The sequence below is a fragment of the Panthera onca genome, chromosome C1 (genome assembly GCF_046562875.1).
Source record: "Panthera onca isolate mPanOnc1 chromosome C1, mPanOnc1 haplotype 2, whole genome shotgun sequence".
NCBI classification, from domain to species: domain Eukaryota; kingdom Metazoa; phylum Chordata; class Mammalia; order Carnivora; family Felidae; genus Panthera; species Panthera onca.
The window spans coordinates 180,400,067-180,412,979 of NC_138346.1; the positions used below are offsets into that span (position 1 = coordinate 180,400,067).

At 36.5% G+C, this 12,913-nt stretch overlaps 1 protein-coding gene across 3 annotated transcripts in view; it reads left to right on the forward strand.

Moving 5' to 3' along the window:
- Positions 1–12,913, forward strand: part of EPS15 (epidermal growth factor receptor pathway substrate 15) — a 155,813-nt gene that overhangs the window by 63,283 nt on the left and 79,617 nt on the right. For 2 of the 3 annotated variants that reach the window (XM_078451914.2, XM_060625111.3), the window contains exons 9-12: positions 5,345–5,434; positions 6,464–6,609; positions 8,416–8,572; positions 12,824–12,909. In XM_078451914.2, the coding sequence (XP_078308040.1) occupies positions 5,345–5,434; positions 6,464–6,609; positions 8,416–8,572; positions 12,824–12,909 (479 nt within the window). Of the gene's footprint in view, positions 1–5,344; positions 5,546–6,463; positions 6,610–8,415; positions 8,573–12,823; positions 12,910–12,913 lie in introns of all 3 variants that reach the window. The other variant, XM_060625110.3, reaches the window with a different exon arrangement.

The window sequence follows — 12,913 nt, forward strand, 5'->3', positions numbered from 1 at the left end:
TTCTATTCTAAATGACAGACTTGCTGGATAACGGATTCTCGGCTGCATATTTTTTTTTCTGTTCATCACATTGAAGATTTCCTGCCATTCCTTTCTGGCCTGCCAAGTTTCAGTAGATAGATCCATCACTAGTCTTATCGGTCTCCCTTTATATGTTAGAGCATGTTTATCCCTAGCTGCTTTCAGAATTTTCTCTTTATCCTTGTATTTTGCCAGTTTCACTATGATATGTCGTGCAGAAGATCGATTCAAGTTACGTTTGAAGGGAGTTCTCTGTGCCTCTTGGATTTCAATGCCTTTTTCCTTCCCCAGATCAGGGAAGTTTTCAGCTATGATTTCTTCAAGTACACCTTCAGCACCTTTCCCTCTCTCCTCCTCCTCTGGAATCCCACTTATGCGTATATTGTTGCGTTTAATTGTGTCACTTAGTTCTCTAATTCTCCCCTCATACTCCTGGATTTTTTTATCTCTCTTTTTCTCAGCTTCCTCTTTTTCCATAATTTTATCTTCTAATTCACCTATTCTTTCCTCTGCCTCTTCAATCGAGCTGTGGTTGCCTCCATTTTATTTTGCAGCTCATTTATAACATTTTTTTAGCTCCTCTGACTCCTCCTTGATCTCTGTAGTAATAGATTCTCTACTGTCCTCTGTACTTTTTTCAAGCGCAGTGATTAATTTTATGACTATTATTTTAAATTCATTTTCTATTACATTGCTTAAATTGTTTGTGATCAGTTCGTTAGCTGTCGCTACTTCCTGGAGTTTTTTTTTTTTTAATTTTTTTTTAACTTTTATTTATTTTTGAGACAGAGAGAGACAGAGCATGAACGGGGGAGGGTCAGAGAGAGGGAGACACAGAATCTGAAACAGGCTCCAGGCTCTGAGCTGTCAGCACAGAGCCTGATGCGGGGCTCGAACTCATGGACCACGAGATCATGACCTGAGCTGAAGTCGGCCGTTTAACCAACTGAGCCACCCAGGTGCCCCACCTGGAGTTTCTTTTGAGGAGAATTCTTCCGTTTCGTCATTTTGGATAGTCCCTAGAGTGGCGCAGAACTATAGGGCTCTTCCTCTGTGCTGTCTGGAGTAACTTGCGTTGGTGTGCAGGGCCGCAGTCAGACCTGATGTTTGTCCCCAGCCCACTGCTGGGGCCACAGTCAGACTGGTGTGTACCTTATCTTTCCCTCTCCCAGGGGCAGGACTCACTGTGCAGTGGTGTGGCCCCTGTCTGGGCTACTTGCACACTGCCAGGCTTGTGGTGCTGCTTCAATGGGATCTGGCGTAGTAGCCGGGGTGGATCCGCAAGGTGCACAGGGGCAGGGGCAGACTCAGATTGCTTTGCCTTAAGTGGTCTGCTTTGGGAGGGGCCCTGTGGCATTGGGAGGGAGGCAGACCCATTGGAGCGATGGATCCACAGAAGCACAGCATTGGGTGTTTGCGTGGTGCAAGCAAGTTCGTGAGGGGAACTGGTTCCCTTTGGGATTTCATCTGGGGGATGGGCGAAGGAGATGGTGCTGGCCAGCGCCTTTGTTTCCTGCCAAGCTGAGCTCTGTCCTTCGGGGCTCAACAACTTTCCCTCCCATTGTTCTCTAGCCCTCACCCTCTCAGAGCAGAGCTGTTGACTTATAACATTCCAGATGTTAAGTCCCACTGGCTGTCAGAACACACTCCGTCCGGCCCTTCCACTTTTGCATGCCACACTCGGGCGCTCTGCCTTGCCGGGTGGGCTGGCTGCCCCTCCGCCTCTCCGGCTCTCTCCTGCCAGTCTGTGTGGCACGAACCGCCTCTCTGCCCTTCCTACCCTCTTCCATGGGCCTCTTGTCTACGCTTGGGTCCGGAGAGTCCATTCTGCTAGTCTTCTGGTGGTTTTCTGGGTTATTTAGGCAGATGTGGGTGGAATCTAAGTGGTCAGCAGGACATGGTGAGCCCAGCATCCTCCTATGCCGCCATCTTCCTTCCGGATCCTTCATATTGATTTTTACATTCTTACAAGGCCTTACCTTTTTCTGTCAAGTAAGTGGTCTAAATTTTTGTCAGTAGCATTTGTTGGGTCCTCATTATGTGAAGAGTTTTTGGCACTTTGGGGTTTATTAGTTTTTTTTTTTCTTGTTTGTCTTAACACGTTCACATTGGACTGAAATTAACTTGTTACATGTTTGCTGCTTCTATTGGGCGGTAAATGTGAAAAATCTTTTTATTTTTGTATTTCTAGTGCTTAGCACAGTGCCTGGTGGCTAGAAATTCTCAGTAAATATTTTGTTGAATTACAGTGATGAAGAAAACTTGTATTATTTGTAACACATAATAAATGGCTGTTATTTTCATCCCAGAATGCTATTTTAAGAAATTAAAACTTGGCAGGTCAAGTGATTGAGGAGACAAATGAGCAAATAAAACTCTTAAGATACTCCTAAAATACTGGTTTTCAATGTATGGTCTCCCATCAGCAAAATCAACATTACCAGAGAACGTATTAGAATTGTAGATTCTCAGGCCTTACCCCAGACCAACTGAGTCATAATCTCTGGGGTAGGGTCGAAGAAACCCTCCCAGGAATCCTGATGGCCACTAAAATTTGAGAAATATTCCCTAAAGGCACAGAGGGAAAAAAAAGGCAAAGAAAGTGAGCAGCTACTGGTAATTGACTGCAACAGTAAAACTAAATCCCCTCTTTCCCTGTTATCACTGAGAAAGCTTAGGCTTGTTTTTGCTAGGTCCTTCCTTCCTTCCTTCCTTCCTTCCTTCCTTCCTTTTTGTGAATATGGTGCATCATTTGATTTAGTTGCTGTATTTGTTTCAATGGCAGTCTTTGATTAGGATAAAGTACAATATAATAAAAAAAATTGCAACCCAGCAGTATACTGTTCACTTTTTCTGTTTTATTTGGTAGACAAATTTTTGGCTTCAGTTTTGTGAGGGAAACTATTTTCAAGGCAACATCAAATTAATGATACTTTTTTTTAACTTTCAAAAAATGTGTTGTCTATTGGCAGCAGATAGCTGACATAGCTTTTTTGCTTCTAGTGTCTACTTTTTCCAGGAAATGACTCCCATCTGCAGCAAGAGGAATGCTGACCTTTAATGTGCATGTTAGTCACTTCTTTTAGCTCAGTGCCAATTTAATAATATTACACATTTCGTGAATTTGGTTGAAAGTATGTGCTAGCCAGATTGTTTTCACTCTGGAATTTCAAGCTTTTGCAGAATTAAAGTTTGTGTTTTTCTAAAACTAAATTGAATTCTTCAAGTTGACTAATGAATGGGGAGAGGAGAGTTCTTGGTTTGGGTCAAATGGTTAAATGTGGTCCCAGGACAAGGAGCATCAGCATCTTTGGAAACTTCTTAGAAATGTAAAATATTTGGCCCAACCCGGACTTAATGATTGTAGAATTCTGGGAATGGAGCCCAGAAATCTGTGCTTTATAAAGTTGTCCAGGTAATTCTGATACCTTCTACAATTTGGGTCCCAAAGGGTGAAAGGTTAGTTTTAGCCCCTGTAGAGGACAGCATGGTATTGTAAAATTACATGGATTCTCCTAATGCAGCTGATCAAATCTGGGGAAAATAAGAGCTTTGTAGCCAGACCTTGCTTTGAACCCTATACTATGACTTCTTTAAAAATATCAGGCAAGTCAGCATTTCTGAGCTTCAGTTTCCTCATATATAAAATATTAGTAATCATAAATCATGGATGAGTGTTATTGTATTAGGTGTTCAATCAATACTAATTTGAAAGGCTCATAAAACTTAGAATTGGAAGCAAATTTCTTTTCAGGGAAAAATGTCATTTTCAGTGGAAACAAAATAATTAAGTAGTTAAGCTTCCTTCCAGTTGCTGTTGGAATTTTTTTGGAGGTTCCAAGTTGCTTTGATTAATTTCATATGCTTGAAGATTGTCACGGAAACTTTATCTTTTGAAAGTCTTGAAGGTGTCTTGAATTCTTTAAAATGAAGGGAGTATCCTGGGGCATTCTATATGTAGAATGCTTTATGCAAATCTTTATGTATTTAGTAATTAAAAACAATTTTAATAGCTAATATATTCTCATGGTTCAGAAATCAGTGCTGTATAAGATACTCCGTGGGAAAAAATGTCAGTTCCATCCTTGCCCTCAGTTCTCCATTTATACCTACTCTATAACCAACCACTTTTCTTAGTTTCTTGTTCATACCAGTAGAATTTTTAAATGTAAATGTAAGTACATATTAATAATTACCACCTCCTTACGACAAAAGATAACACACTGTATACACTGTTTTATACATTAACACTGTACTTGGATATCTTTTCACATAGAGAAGTCTACATAATTCTTTTTTTTTTTTCTGGGTCAGCTTTATTGAGGACCACATATAGTGAATTGCATTCAATTTAAGTATATAATTTGATGAGTTTTGATAGTTTTATGTATTTGTGAAGGTATCCCAGTTAGGATAGAGAATGTTTCCCATGGTTTTTTGTTTGTTGGTTTTGTTTCTGTTTTTGTTTCATAGTATTTTATTGTATAGATGTACCATAATTTTTTAAACCAGTCTTTTGTTTTGAGGACTTGGGTGCTGATTCATATAATTCTACTCTTAATAATCTTTTTCACATAGTGTTTTTTATGTAGGCAGGTAAGTCTGAAGGTAGATTCCCAGATGGGGGATTGCTGAGCCAAAGGAGAAGTAAATAAATTTGGTAGTTGTTGCCAATTTGCCCTTCATAGGCTTGGTACAGTTTGAGCTCCCATGAGCAATGTCTGAGGGGGCCTATTTGCACAGTCTAGTTAACAAAGTACATTATGAAACTTGGGATTTTTGCCATTAAGTGGAAAATGGTATTTTAATATAGTTTTAACTTGAAGTTTTCTTTTGAGTGAAAGGGAGCATATTTTTGTATGTTAAAGGATAGGCCATTCATAATACTTTTCTGTAAAATATCTGTTTATACTCTTCTGCCCATTTTCCTATTGGATTTTTTTTTTTTTTTTTTTTTTTTTTTTTTTTGCTTCTGTTAATTTCTAGGGACTCATTTTAGGAGATTAGCTCTTTCTTTACAAATACCTTTTCCCCTGATTGTATGCTTTTAACATTGCAAGAACTTCAGTTGAAGGGTATGTGTCTGAGTTTTTGCTGCTCTGGATATCTTTCTAACAGTTGCTTGACTTTGATTTATTTCCTTTTCTCCTTTCTTCCTTTCATCTCTCTCTCTTTTCCTCCTTCTTTTTTTCCCACTCTAATTTCTAAAAAAAAGAATGTGTGACAGCTTGAAGATGCTTTGTTATTAAACAGTAATCTATTTAGTGGGTGTATGTTGTTAAATGATTTTAATATATATGACCCTGGTTCATCTCTTTTGAAGGCCATGTTTTTGGTATACTGCGCATTGGAGAAAGAACCAGTGCCAATGTCCTTGCCTCCTGCCTTGGTGCCACCTTCTAAGAGAAAAACGGTCAGTATATCAGGCTCTGTGCGGTTGATCCCCTCTTCAGCATCAGCCAAGGAACCTTACCACTCCTTACCACCTGTAGGCATTTTACCTACCAAAGCACCATTAAGACAGGTATAGATCTATCAGTGTTAAAGGACTTTTTTTAAGTGCATGGCATTTAACAATTGATTGCTTGATGAAGATAGAAGGAGCAATCAAAGGGATCAAAGATTTAGAGCACCCTCTGGTTAAACCTGCATAATGTGATGTCCTGGAGAAGACAGATAAATCTTCTTCTGCATTTGGCCTTACTTAGGTATATGGATGTTTTATTGGCTTTGCCTTGATCTACCTGGAATTAAAGTTGGAGACAGAAGATACTCCATGCTAATCTGGCATGCTTGCTTGGGTATAGTTAATAGATGTTTTGTTTTTTTAATCCCCAGTTAACTCTTGATTATTTGGGATCAGATTATCCAATTTTGGGTTATCTAAGGCCTTTTTTTCCTCCAGCCTGCTGCTTGTCAGGCTGAGTAAAGGAAAATAATGACAGAATATGCAAATCAGCCAGTTCAGCTACATTTAAGAATGCTGAATGAAATTATAAAAAATGAAGATTGAGAATTAACTGAATATTTTGTTTATATAGACTTTCCCAGTTACCCATATTAATGTGGTTATTCATAAGTCAAGAGTTAACTATGCTTGAATTTACTCATTACTTTTAAGTAAATTACTTTTTAAGTAAATTACTTTTAAGGAAAAAGTAAAAAGGGCATCTGTAAATGTAGTCCCAGCTGACCTATACTTTCCTTCTGTAATTTTCTTTTCACCACAGCATTTTGATTAGGGTGTGATGGAAATGGTACACTGTTGTTATAGTTAGTGGGGTAGAGTTGCTTAGAATTTTTACAGATACTGTCATGGGTTGAAAGAATGACACCTCAATTTTTTTCTTATTCTGACAAAAATTTTACATATATGTGTGTATGTGTGTATATGTGTGTGTGTGTATGCATACATGTTTTGTTTTGTTTTGTTTTCCTGTAGTGGGTTGTAGCCCCTGCAGAAAAGGCTAAATATGATGAGATCTTCTTGAAAACTGATAAAGATATGGATGGATTTGTGTCTGGATTGGAAGTCCGTGAAATTTTCCTGAAGACAGGTTTACCTTCTCCTTTACTAGCCCATATTTGGTAAGATTTTAAGTTGATTTAAAAAATATGGTTTTGTATAACTCTAGTTTTGTGCATTCTTATTTTTAGGCATTTATAAATCGGACAGTTTTGTTTCAAAATTCTTTATGGAGAAAATTTAAATCTGGAGATTTCTTTTGGATAATGGACAAAAGTTTGAGAATGGATTACCTGTTATAAGATTGACAGTGTCAGTTAATGATTATTAAAATGTTAAAATGCAGCATCTGTTTATATCAATTAAACTTAAATTTTTTTTAATGTTTATTATTTATTTTTGAGAGATATACAGAGCATGAGTGGGGGAGGGACAGAGAGAGAGGGAGACACAGAATCTGAAGCAGGCTCCAGGCTCTGAGCTGTCAGTACGGAGCCCGATGTGGCGCTTGAACCCATGAACTGGGAGATCATGACCTGAGCCGAAGTCAGAAACTTAACTGACTGAGCCACCCAGGCACCCCTAAACTTAAATTTTTAAGGGAGAATCCAAAAATCTGAAATGTAAGCAATATAAAAAACAGTGTCTTCAATGTGTGCTCACATAATTCTGTAGGGTATATGTATACTTTTATACGTTTTCATAGGAATTAAACACCTGGTCCTTAAAAACATGAAGTTTAGTGTCGCTAGTGAATTTCACACTAAATGAGACAATGCATACGAACATTTATAGTGTGCCTGCTGCCAATCCACCTGACTATACCAGAGGTTATCTTGAGGTTTTCAAGAGGCAGCAAATATCAGGTGTGGAACCACATAGCTGCATAGAGAAACTTAGAAAAGAACAAAGGAGGACAGTAGATCTGCCTTAAGAGGAACAAGAACTCAAGACTAGGAAAGATTAAATATGTATAATTAATAATAGCTGCCAGTTTCAAGTGCCTAGGCTAGGCAGTGTACTTAATAAATGGCAGCTGTCATGGGCTTGTTTGTTGGCATTATGCCCAGACTTTTTATGTACTTTGCCTTACTTCTCACTGTAACCTTGCAGGATATGTCTTTTCTCTACTTTATAGATGAAGAAACTAAGGCTTGAAGAGGTTAAAAAAATTTGTCCAAGATCACAAGAAGAAATAAGTAGAGAAGCTGGAATTCAGGGTTTCTTTGACACCTTAGCCCACAGTCTGTTCATCAGGCCACATTGCCTTTAAATGAATGAAATGGATCAGGACTTCAGAAAGCTGAGCTTAACAAAAGAAAAAAGAAAGGAAGAAAGAAAAAGAAAAATAGGATACAACATTTGCTGTTTCTCTTTAAGTGATTTTGTAAAGCTTTCCAGATTGCTTCCTTCTCTTCACATATGAACTCCATTTGCAGCTGTTGTTTCTACTTTGACTTGGTGATCCTTATATCCGCCTATTCCCAAGAGTTGCAGGAGGCAAGCCAACATGGAAATGTTTGCTTGGTTTAGAATCATTCTATTGCCACTAATGAACCAAATTTGTTGAGACTTCGGTTTCATTTTTAACATCTTTTAATATTTAGAATGTTGGGATTCTTTGGCCCACTACAACTCTTAACCTGTAATGGTTCTGGAAATTGGTGAGAAAGCACAAAGCAAACTCATATAAGAGACCTCTGCTCAGCACCAGGGTGAACATTCTCTTTCTCTTAAAACTTTTAGCTGATCTCTCTCTTCTAACATTTGAGTGAGTTTTGGGCAAGCCATACACAAAAAAATTATGACTTTCTTTTTAATTCAACTGATCATTTTTAAGAAGCTACATAGTCCTATTACATTTTTCCTGGATTTTTAGAATGGTAGTTGTAGCATTTATATTCTGTTCATTTTGTTTATTTGTACAGGACATTATGTGACACAAAGGACTGTGGGAAGCTTTCAAAGGATCAGTTTGCCTTGGCTTTTCACTTAATCAATCAAAAGTTAATAAAGGGCATTGATCCTCCTCACATTCTTACTCCTGAGATGGTTCCACCATCAGACAGGGCCAGTTTACAGAAGGTAAGACAACTTAAAAGAAAACCTGAATGTATTAACAGAAAGGAACAAGTGCTGTGTTAGATGACAGACTTGATTTGCAGGAAATAGTGAAGAAAATGTATCTGGCTAGGAGCAGAGCAGTATACTGTTTGTGGTTTAGTTTGTGTCTATAAATATGTTCAAATGCCTTGTATGACATTCTTGGGCTGCAGCTCATTTACCCCAACATTCATTACATATATGGCAACCATATTTTCCAACCTAAAAAGTGGAAAAATGTGGTCTTTTTTACCCCTCTTGGATTTGTGAATTAATTTTTATGAATAAGGTATAAAATTTAAATGAAATCTATAGGAATTATTGTGTTTCATTTGATGATTCACTCTTACAGAAAATAGGAATTTGAAAACAAAATCTGGCAGATTATTATTTCTTGGTGTCAATTTTATATATAAACAAGAAAAACATCATGTTGAGAAGAAATCTGTGTGGTTTTTGCCACATAGATGATCTTCATTTCCTGAGGATATGGCCAAAATCTCACATCTAAACAGTGACCAGCAGGTTTCAGCCAGGTTTCTGGCCAGCAGTGGGAATTTTCAAAACTACATTGTTTTATATTACCCTTGCTGTGCCTTGATTTTTCTCTTTTCCTCTAGAAATCCTTCCTAGCATAGTATATTTACAGTGTCTTGCCCTTAATAGAGCTTTAAAAGGACTCACACTGTCTAATGGCTGTTTGCCTTTAAGAATACATGCTTTGTATCTTTAAATCTCTTGTGACCTATAAAGCAATTATTGCTGTGGTGATTCCTCAGAGTTAGATATAGTAAGAGTTGTCAAATGTGTGATGTAAGGAGAGCTGTCTTGGAAATGTCAGGAGAATATTTTAGTTTGCATTAGTTTTGTCACATAGGTTTTAAAAAATCCCATTTTAACCTAGTAAAAGTCAAAATTGGATTTTTCCCCAAAGTCAACTAAATGGAAATTTATAGCCACCAGGTACAGAAGTTACTTCTAAGAGTTTTGTTCTTATTTTCTAATAAAATAAACATTTGATTATCTATTTTGTGAGTTTGGTGTGTGGGGGGGCACATTTTGTGAAGGTTTTGAGATTTTTTGTGATGTAGGACATGGATTCCCCAAGTTGTGGAGAAAGCTAAAAGTGATGCCACCCAGAAAGATAAAGGTTACAAATTTATATGTGTGCTCTCTACAATACCTGTATTTCAGTTGTTTCTTCCCTTTTTTCACCTATGCAGACTTTTTTCCCCTTGCCACCTTTATCTTATACCCACTAAGTCTCTCAGCAATACAAATTACAGATAATGACAAAACTCTCTGAAATTATGTTTGTTCAGTTAAGTCTATAACATTAGTAGACACTCCAGGTTGCATCTGCTGTGCAGAGTTTTTAATAGATTTGTCTGAAGTCCATTCACTAGAACATAGATAACTTTGTCTATTTATATTAGATATCAGTATTACACATTAAAATGGGATTTTATCACTATTATCTATTAATCACAATTTTTAACCTTATATATTAAAAATTTGCATTTGTTTTGTCTCTTGAATAATCTCTTTTCTCTTTATAATCTAAATTTTTTAGAACTGCATTTTTTTTGCAGCTTTGACTAATCTTTTTTGAATATTGCTTTCTGTGTTTTTTCTAGTTTGGACTATTTTTTCCATTCTGCAGCACTCTGCTTTTCGCCTTTCTTGTACTGTCAGTTTCTTAACTCTACTCTCTCAAGGTTAGAGCTTTACTTTATGCCTTTTTTAGCATTACAGTTTTTGGTTTACAATTTTGAAATTAGAGGCTTTTTAAGCGGCAAAGTTGATGCAGAGAAAATAATTAAACAGCATGATTTTGTCACATGTCTGTCACTTGGTCCTTGTATGCATTTTAGCTTGCCTTCTTTAGGCTCTTTAATCCACTTAAAATCACCAAAGTGGAATTTTTGTGTAATGCACAAAATAGGGTGAGAGAAAATATTTTGAAAGAAGGGAACAGGCTACATTTTTCTCCATATGCCCTTCTTATACTTCAGATGCTATTAGCTAAAGTTTTTCCATGTTCCTTGTTGCATGCCATTTTATTACTTTAGAATGGGAGTTTAATTTCTTTGTTAATAATTGAGGAGTGACACAAGCTATACCAACTACAGTACACTAATCTTCCTTCTAGAGTCATCTGTGGTATCCCCTTCTAACTTGTTTGAGGTTAAATTTATTTGTCTCCTTCTTATTTGATGATATTTTTGATAGTGAAAGACTGTCAGCTGTGAATCACATTTTTTGAGTTAGAGTGACAGAAGAGGTGTGGAAGTCATGAGTTTCTTGGTATACTTGCACCTTTCATAGCAGATTTCTCAGTAGCATTTAGGTGATGTAAGTTGCTTTTGGTGGTAAAAGTGAGATCATGTGCTAATTTTTCATTTTACTCAACTGTCAAACTGTCTGGCCAGGTAACCTAGCTCATAAGTCAAATTTAGACAGATTTAAAATCCTAGTGAATACTTGTCATGTTCAGAAATCCACTTTAAAATTTCTGATTTAATTTAGGATGATAAGGGTCTGTATATTAGTGAAACACAGTAAAACAGTAAGAGGTGCATTTACTTACTATGGTTAATATGAAATTGAGACTAGCATTAATTGAATCCTAATAGATGAATTTTGGTATTGAATTTTGGTAGTGATAGACAAAACAAAACATCTGAGGACTAATAATGCAGTGTGCTGAAAAATTGGAAGGAATTATTTGCCACATTTTATTGACATACCTGTTTATCACGTTGGCTTTTAGGGTAATGGTTTCATTTACCTTAAATGATCTTGATATGCAAGTGCCAAGGGGCATTGTGTGAAATAGACTTGAATTTAACCAGAGGTCTCCTAATCAATGGGTCCTTTTTAGCTGGGTTCAACTTTAAGCAAGTCATTTAATCTGGTTCCCTAGCTCTAAAATTGAGTTAGTAATAATAATAACTGCTACAACCCAGTTTTCAGGTTAGTTTTGAAAATTGATTAATGGATTTGAAAGTGCTTGGTAAATTGTAAATCGTCATATGAATGTGAGGAGATGGGATATTATGAACTTTTAGGTTTCTTTTTCTGTTGTCCAAGTTGGTGACATACATTAAGTTCATAATACTAAGTTTTATGTTCTGCTAATAAGGTCCTTAGTGTACTTTAGTTTTACATGTTCAGGCCTCAATTTTAACAATTTTTAATGGTGATTATTTTGTTATTTGTCAGTCTGATTGTAGCACTGGGGATAGGTCAGGTGTCTGAAGAAGCAGTTACCTTCTTGCCCTGACTTCAAGCAGCTATAAAAGGCATCAGAAATGGTTCACAAAGGAGGATTGAGCCAGGGTGGAAACAACTCATTGGGAGGTCATCCATCTTAAGAGCATATTCTGTTGGAGGAAATTAATTATAATAGTACCTTACATTTATAAAATGTCATAAAGTTTTGGAGTGATTTTACATACAATATTTATTTCATTTAATTTTTAAAGTGGGCAGGGAAGAGATTATTTCCCTATTTTACAGTAAAATCATGCAGCTAGTAGGATGGCAGATCCCAGAATAAACCCAGCTAGATTTTCTAAATACAGGTGCCTTTCAGAGACCAAGTTTGACGCTTTCATTACTGAAAGAAAACCATATGTAAAGGATGTCATATATGAAGATCGTTTCATATATGGTGATATTAATATTTATTATGGAACATGCTGAGCAATTGGTTTTACTTTAAATAGGGTAGGCACTAAAATTGTTTAACAAAAGTAAATGTTGAATTGAATATAATCAACTACCATTATGGTTCTGAGATTCACCAAAATTTGTTTACTTACTTTGGGCCAGATGACACAAGTACAAATAAAGCCACCCTACATCTCCCCAAGAAATGTATTCTGCAGTGGAGGAAGTAGTTTATAAATCTGATACCTGCTTTACTTCAATGTTTTAAACAGGCACTAGGATCAAGTGACAAAGACTTTGGGATCTGAAGTGTTGGCACCTATTGTAGAGCAACAGCTTTTAGAGAATTTAAGGGAAAATGTCTCAATATATAACTGTGTGTGTGTGTGTGTGTGTGTATAAAATTGCACTAGATATGATTTTCGTAAATAAAAGTATTAGTAGTACTGTAAAATATGGAGTAGTCTGCATCCATGTAGTGCTTTTAAAAATTTTTAATGCTTCACCATATATAATTTCATAGTAATAACATTATAATTGTGAACTTTTTGTTTTTAGAACATCATAGGATCAAGTCCTGTTGCAGATTTCTCTGCTATTAAGGAGCTAGATACCCTTAACAATGAAATAGTTGACCTACAGAGGTAT